At 49.4% G+C, this 7,039-nt stretch overlaps 1 protein-coding gene across 1 annotated transcript; it reads right to left on the bottom strand.

Moving 5' to 3' along the window:
* Positions 1-1,974: 1,974 nt before the first annotated feature.
* LOC118211376 (neurensin-1-like) lies at positions 1,975-6,797 on the bottom strand. The gene is made up of 3 exons (XM_035388541.1): positions 6,767-6,797; positions 2,705-2,943; positions 1,975-2,346 (listed from the first exon to the last, which is right to left on the bottom strand). The coding sequence occupies exons 1-3, from the start codon at positions 6,789-6,791 to the stop codon at positions 1,975-1,977; spliced, it is 636 nt and encodes a 211-aa protein (XP_035244432.1). The 5' UTR covers positions 6,792-6,797.
* Positions 6,798-7,039: the final 242 nt, after the last annotated feature.

Raw genomic sequence — 7,039 nt, forward strand, 5'->3', positions numbered from 1 at the left:
ATAGAAGGGGATATATCTGACATATAATAATACTTCTATTTGATTATCACCCATGAGATTATTGTGAATTATCACTGTTTCAATAAGAGACACAATGTTGGGTTATCTGTTTATTATTTTTCAGTATCATCTGGATCATGAATACTCTATGGCCTATCTTTCTCTTATCATTATATTTTCATTCATTTATTGAAATTTTTATGCATCCAGGGGAGGGGGGTAGGTGGTTGATTATGTGGGTGGGGGGAGGGTAGGTAGTGTGGGTGGGATGGGGGGTGGATGTGTGAGGGGAGATGAATGGGATTTCAATATTCAATTTGCCATGTGAATTTCCGTCTCTTTTCTGTCACTTACAGCAAAGTGATAGTCTTAGAGACTGTCATGTCTGTGGAATTAAAATGATTCCTGAGTTGTAAGGGACATGCCCTTGTAAAGCCTGGCGTGTGTCTGCTCTATACAGTAAATCTCCATTCTGCAGAATTAAAACAGCAGCGCCAAACACTGTCTGCAAACATTGAGTCACATCACTGTCAATCAAACCATTGAAAAGAAAGCCTTTTAACAGGAAAAAAAGATCCATCACTGCTATACGGCATGCAGTGACTTCACAAAAAAAACGTTTCAAAACTGCAGGAACAAATGGTGTCCGGATCACAAAGGAGATACACAGAAAGGAATACAGAAATAAAAATCCCGGACAGATAATACTTTTGTGTGATTCACATTCCACACTCTCAGAAATAAAGGTGCAGTGTTGGAACATTTTTGTTCTTTAAGGAGCAAATTTCCCGAATGTACCCTGAAAACAGAACTGCTGTTAGGGGCGGGGGACAAACAGGATAAGTTGTCCTGGGCCTTGGAGTAGGGGAGGCCCGATGGCCTGTCAACTTGCGGTAAATATTCTTGTCCTGGGGCTCAGAAATAATATCATATAATTTTGTCTCAGGCCTGGAAATTTCACCCAACAGCCCTGCCTGAAGCGTACAATAATGTTCTATTTGGGTAGTGATAAGTACCTTTTACAGTACAAGCAAAAAAGGTACAAATTAAGAAGCGAGTAGTGTTCGTATATTTTTAAGCACTTTTCTTACCTTTTCTTACTTGGAGTTTAGGCCTCTGTAGAATAATTCTGTAGACATTTTTCATGTAGTAGCTGCGCGTGAATGTACAGCTCAGTTCTAATGTCAATGCAGGGAAAAAGCTGCCCTGTTTAATTTCATTAAAACCACACAGTGCAGTTAAAAGATACGGAACCCCATGTTCCTGAAAGCGACTTTGGGGGAAAATTAAATTCAATCAGACGCTGTTTCCTGACACGTAATAACCGGCCTTCTGGTGCGGAAGGGGTTAAATTTAAACGGCGTTAGACTCCTTAACCCCAAAAGCCCAGTGCCTTCTGGCTGCCAGCTACAGACTTAATAGGTTTCCAGTCAGATAAATTAGCCACTCACTCTTGTGTGTGACATTGCATTATGGCTCATTCATCATTTGCATGCAGGGGATGCCTAGTGGCCACATTAAATATATATCAAAAGGAATATTATTTATGGGGGGAACACGAGCACGCCACAAAATGTATTTCGATTTGCGGCGGCCTTAAATGTTTGGAAGGTTATGAATCTCACCTCGTGAAATTTTACGCGTCCGCGCCGTCTCGTAAAAAACAGAAGGAGACAAAAGCGGAAGTCTTTGCAATCGGTAACCGGTTTTTATTAAAAAATAAAGCAACTCCGAGATCGCAGGCGAGGGAGTGCCAATGCACCCTGCTGGGAGCTGGCTTTGCACATCCTGCTTGCCCACGACGCTGGCGCTGGCGATGCGTGACATCGGGCGTTTGGGGCGCACAACTGTCCTGCAGACCGGAGGAGACGCGAAGGGAAAATGATTACTTGTGAAACGGCAGCTGCGCGCTGAGGAGCTCGGGACCGCGGGTTCGACCGGACGGAGAGGGGGCTCGCGCGGTGCTGCCCGTGCTCAGAGCGCCGGTCTGGGCTGCACGCCGACCGCGTGCGCCAGGCTGACGGGCAGCGGCAGCCGGATGGGCGACACGGCGGCGGGCGTCCAGGCCCCCGGCGAGCGCTCGGCCTCGTCCCGCCAGCTCCGCTCGCCGGTCCGGCAGACGGGCGAGGCCAGCGCGCACGCCAGCAGGGCGGCGCCGCCCGCGGCCAGCAGCAGCGCCCCCGCCAGGCGGCACGCCCGCAGCATCCCGTTGTGGCTCGCCGCGCGCACGTCCACCATCAGCAGCTCCCCCTCCCCGAAACCCTCGATCCGGGGGGGCAGCAGGAGCCCCGCGCTCAGCGCCACGCCCCCCGTCACCACCAGGAGGAGTCCCGCCGTGAGGCTGGCCTGCACAACGGACAGGAAACAGGAAGCAGGAAACAGGAAATAACTAATGAGATCAAACTAGGCCAGCCTAGACCCCAGAGCTGCCTGCTAGCTTCCCAGAAGTTACACAATCTGGGGCTTAAATAAATTAGACAGTTCAGAGGAGGTGAAACACACACTGTTCCATATGCCATTGACTGACAGGAGGTGTGAAGTCTAGTATGCTTAAAAAATAGGATGCTGAATTATACTTTAGTATACTTGCATTATAATTCAAGTTTATGCAATCATACTTCAAGAATGCTGAATTGATATTGATACCCCCACAGGGGAGGAAGTCAGTGGTGTGGAAGGACCAGGATGTTGTGCACGTGGTTACCTTCCAGAGAAGGGGGTACCAGGACCAGGGGGAGACGGGGTCCCCTTTATTCCGCGGGTCCTCCTCCACGTCCCGGGGGGTCGCGAAGGCGCAGTCCTCGTAGAAGAGGTGCAGGTAGGAGCGCACGCCGAAACCGTGGGCCCCGCTCTCTCTCCTGCCCGAGCAGCGTGGACAGCAGCGCAGGTCCGTCGAGCCGGCCATGGAGGTCCCGCTGTGGCGCGCCCCTCTCAGCCAGAGGTCTGCGGGGGGCAGGAGAGGAACCCGAATTTACAGAGCGAGGGGTGAGACTGGACCACACAGGAATAAACCACTCAGGAACACTATCAGAAACACACATGTACCAAAGAAGCATTTTCAGATGTATAGCGCATATATGCAAACATACACTTGCAAAAGCACACACACATACATTCACACACACGCACACACACATTCACACACACACAGACACACGCAAACCCACGCGTACGGAAGCACAGAGAGACATGAAAGAAAGAGACCCCAAGGCATGTCATGTGTGGTTGCCGCGGTAACTCCCCATGATCTTCGCCGAATAGCTTCTCTCAGCCAGCAGGTTTTTTTTTATGGAGACGGGGAGGGAAACGCAGTCAGATGGTATCAGGCCCTGGTGCCGGGGAGGGCCAACCAATCACTGGAGACGGCAGACCAGGGCCCGGATGAGGGAGGCTGCACACAGGAAGTGAACTGGGGGGCAGCGTGACAAACCGGTGAGTCACATAGACTGAATCACTCCCCGCCCCCCCCCCCCCTCCAGCCGTAGGCAGCCTGTACGCTCACACAGGAGGGTTGGGTCTGTGACAGCGCATTAAGATGCTGGTCATGTGACCGCTTCCATTTCTGACTCGAGCTCTTGTACACCAGTCTGCATGTGCTGTTCTTTCCTGTGCTGTGCGCGTTAACATTTGAAATCAGTGCATCCTGGTCTCAGGAACTCTTGTGTAGGAGCCCAACCGAGCCTTTAGTCATTCAGTCTTTCAGAAGGTCATCCTGGTGCCAGACGTGCTCAGTCCTAGTCTTTAGTCAGTCGCTCAGAAGGTCATCCTGGTGCCAGACGTGCTCAGTCCCAGTCTTTAGTCAGTCGCTCAGAAGGTCATCCTAGTGTCAGACGTGCTCAGTCTCAGTCTTTAGTCAGTCGTTCAGAAGGTAATCCTGGTGTCAGACGTGCTCAGTCCCTGTCTTTAGTCAGTCGTTCAGAAGGTCATCCTGGTGTCAGACGTGCTCAGTCCCTGTCTTTAGTCAGTCGTTCAGAAGGTCATCCTGGTGTCAGACGTGCTCAGTCCCTGTCTTTAGTCAGTCAGTCCGTTAGAAGGTCATCCTGGTGTCAGACGCGGCCAATCAAAGTCCTGGTCTCTTCAGCTGCAGTTGTCTGCTTTGGGATTTGTAGTGCAGGTACAGATGTAGTTTGGTTTGATATCCCACGGGCTTTAAATAAAAAGCAGAGCTCCTACCTTGGTCCGTGTGATTGAGATGCAGGACTTGGTGGGCCAGAGTGTGATATCAACTCCTTTTGATATCCATTTGATAAGAAGGGGTGACCGGGTGACAGTGTCAATATCCTAATCCTTTACTGGCTTGTATTATGGTCATGTGATAACATGGATGAACAGCATTTTTCTGTTCTACTTAGTGCTAAACAGTAAGAAGCTATTATTCGGCAAAGCTGTGGTTATTGTCATTATTATGGTTATAGTGGTTAAATGTCAATAGCTTCAGCAAGTTAACCATGACAAGCATACTTGTCAAAAGAGATTCAAACAGTTTGTTTATCCGGCATACTGTCACCCATTTTAAGTATGAGGAAAATGAATGTTGATTTGAATGTGTGCCTGCAGCAGACAGAACCGTGGCGTTCCTGAATGAGACTCCACGGCGTTCCTCAGTGATGACAGCACTCTTCAAAACACACGGAAACTGTCGAGCGGCCGCTCACGTCCGCCAGCCAGACGACAGCGTGCGGCGGGAGGGCGAACGAGGGAGGAAAGAGGGACGAGAGAAGAAAGCGCTCTGGAGGGAAGAACAAAAGGTGATCTTACCTGGTGGATGCTGGAGTCCAGCTGTCCGTCCGCGGAGAGAGGGAGCGAGAGCGGCGGAGAGAAAGAGAGAGAGAAAGACGGAGAGCGAGAGGACGCGCAGTACCGTGACGGCGGGCCGGCAGAGCTTAGAGCCGCGCGGCGATGCCGTCGCACGCCATGCACACGGGAGGAGGAGAGGAGGAGCGAGAGAGAGAGAGGGAGAAAGAGGGGGAGAGAGAGAGAGAGGCTGAGAGGGGGAGAGGGGGAGAGAGAGGAAGAGAGAGGGGGAGAGAGGCTGAGAGAGAGAACAAGAGAGACTGGCAGAGAGTGAGGGAGAGGGAAAGGAGAAAGAGGGAGAGAGAGAGAGACTGAGGGAGAGAGAGAGAGAGAGAGAGAAGGGGAGGGAAATCTCCACAGCCACAGATATAAGTGTCGGAAATAATACAACAGAAAGACACAAAAGTGCATGTGCTAATTTCTCCTATTTCTCCTACTTCTCCAGGAGGGGTCACCGCTTGTCCACACCCCCCCCCCCCCCCAAGGGGTTCACTGTGGACATGGACACCCACACACACGTGCACACTCACATGCACACACACGCAAGCATGCACACGCATGGGCACACATGTGCACACACACACACCTGCAAAATGACCACAGTCCTGACGGAGTTGTCTGTTCAGACTTAGCAAGAAAGCTGTTTGGAAACGATAGCCTAGGTTAAGCGGGTAAGCTTGTGGGCACAGTAACAGGAACATTCCTTTAATAAATCCTTCTGACTCGCAAATAAAAAAAAGATGTTTTCATTGTTTCAAGCTCTTTGTGTTGCAGTCAAGTGTTGTTCCCTCTCCAGGAGGAGAAAGTTTGGAGCGTGGTGTACATCCCAGCAGAATGTTTCGCCCCCGGTCCTTGGTTCAAAGCTGCCGTCTGATCCTGTGATGTGTTTCCATGGCACCACAAAGGCAAAATTATTTCTGTCCTCTGATCACCTACATACACATGCATGATTACCCTTACAATCACCCCCGCACATTGTGTGGTTAGTCCATCACTGTCAGAAGCAAGCGGTAAGTACCCTACATGCATTTCTTTCTTTATTTGGCTCTTCTGCCTGCTGTTGTAAATTCCAGAAGTGTGTCTCTTGACTCAGCCTCTTTGTTCGTCAAGTCAAAACGCATTAGCACAGGCATTTCACAAAACCAGAAAGCACTTCACCATTTGGAGTGCATGTACTTTGCTATGATTGCAGCCAAAATTAGGGTTGATCCAGTTAATGGAGGCCAATCGTTTATTGTTTTTTTGAAGAGGAAACCACATTTATCATTTCTAATTAAGACGCGAATATATGTAATTGGACACCTGACGCACGATACGTTGGCACGTGAATGAATGCGAGTGCGGCGCACGGGACAAATTGCGGGGAGACGCGCCATTTATACACACGCAGGAAGCAAAAACGATGGAAACGCCAGCTGCTGCTGACACGCGCATTCATCAGGACAACCTTGCGCGCTGCCACCGGGCGTCCGTGAAGGTGTCACGTATCTCCTCGTATCCTTCAGCAATTATCATAGGGCGTCATGAATAAAAAATATAAATAAGAATTATTCAAGACCGTATACATTATCGGGGCGATGGCGGCGTTAATGGAACAATCTGTTCCACATAAGAGGAACCCATTTAAAATGTTCAATGGCACCAGCTGTACGGGAAATGCCACCGACACCGGAAAAGAATGAGATTGGTTAAACCGAACAAAAGAGCACGGTCGTGAAGTCAAACAGCAAGTTAATTAGTCGAGCGATTTCTCATTAACCTTTGGCATTTCTTATGTAAATGCTGATGAGGGTTCTTTAACCCGCCAGAGCGGGGAATCGGCAAACATTATTATTGCGCATATAATATAACACAGACGGAGAGCATTCATTATTATTATTATTGGTGCAACCACATTTCTTCCAGTGTCGGGGCTATCTTTTAATTTAGACCTACTTCATTTATTGGCAGGTCTCTGTCGTATTCTCCCTACCTGATTCATTATGACTGGATTGCATCTTCCTCACCCCCCTGCCCCCCAACCCAGAAAATAATACTAATTCTGATTTAGGGTGGCCATAGATATCTCATATTTTCCCAGCAGACTTCCTATATCATGTTACTAGTGGGTTTAGTGGATTATGGTTAATTATTTAGATACATTTTCCTCTAATATCGGCTAATCACTGCACAACTCACTACCTCCACAGCCCTCGCCTCCGCTGCACGCTCTGATAAACAAGCGGAGGTTTCTAATAGGGTATGA

Source organism: Anguilla anguilla, chromosome 13, assembly GCF_013347855.1.
Source record: "Anguilla anguilla isolate fAngAng1 chromosome 13, fAngAng1.pri, whole genome shotgun sequence".
Classification (NCBI taxonomy): domain Eukaryota; kingdom Metazoa; phylum Chordata; class Actinopteri; order Anguilliformes; family Anguillidae; genus Anguilla; species Anguilla anguilla.

Bases quoted from the DNA above. Each gene is read 5' to 3' on its own strand.
- LOC118211376 (XM_035388541.1), bottom strand. From the start codon at position 6,791: ATGCAATCCAGTCATAATGAATCAG. The intron at 2,944-6,766 runs GTAGGGAGAATA...TGCCCCCCGCAG, and splicing joins ATCCAGTCATAATGAATCAG to ACCTCTGGCTGAGAGGGGCG. The intron at 2,347-2,704 runs GTAACCACGTGC...TCCGTTGTGCAG, and splicing joins GGTACCCCCTTCTCTGGAAG to GCCAGCCTCACGGCGGGACT.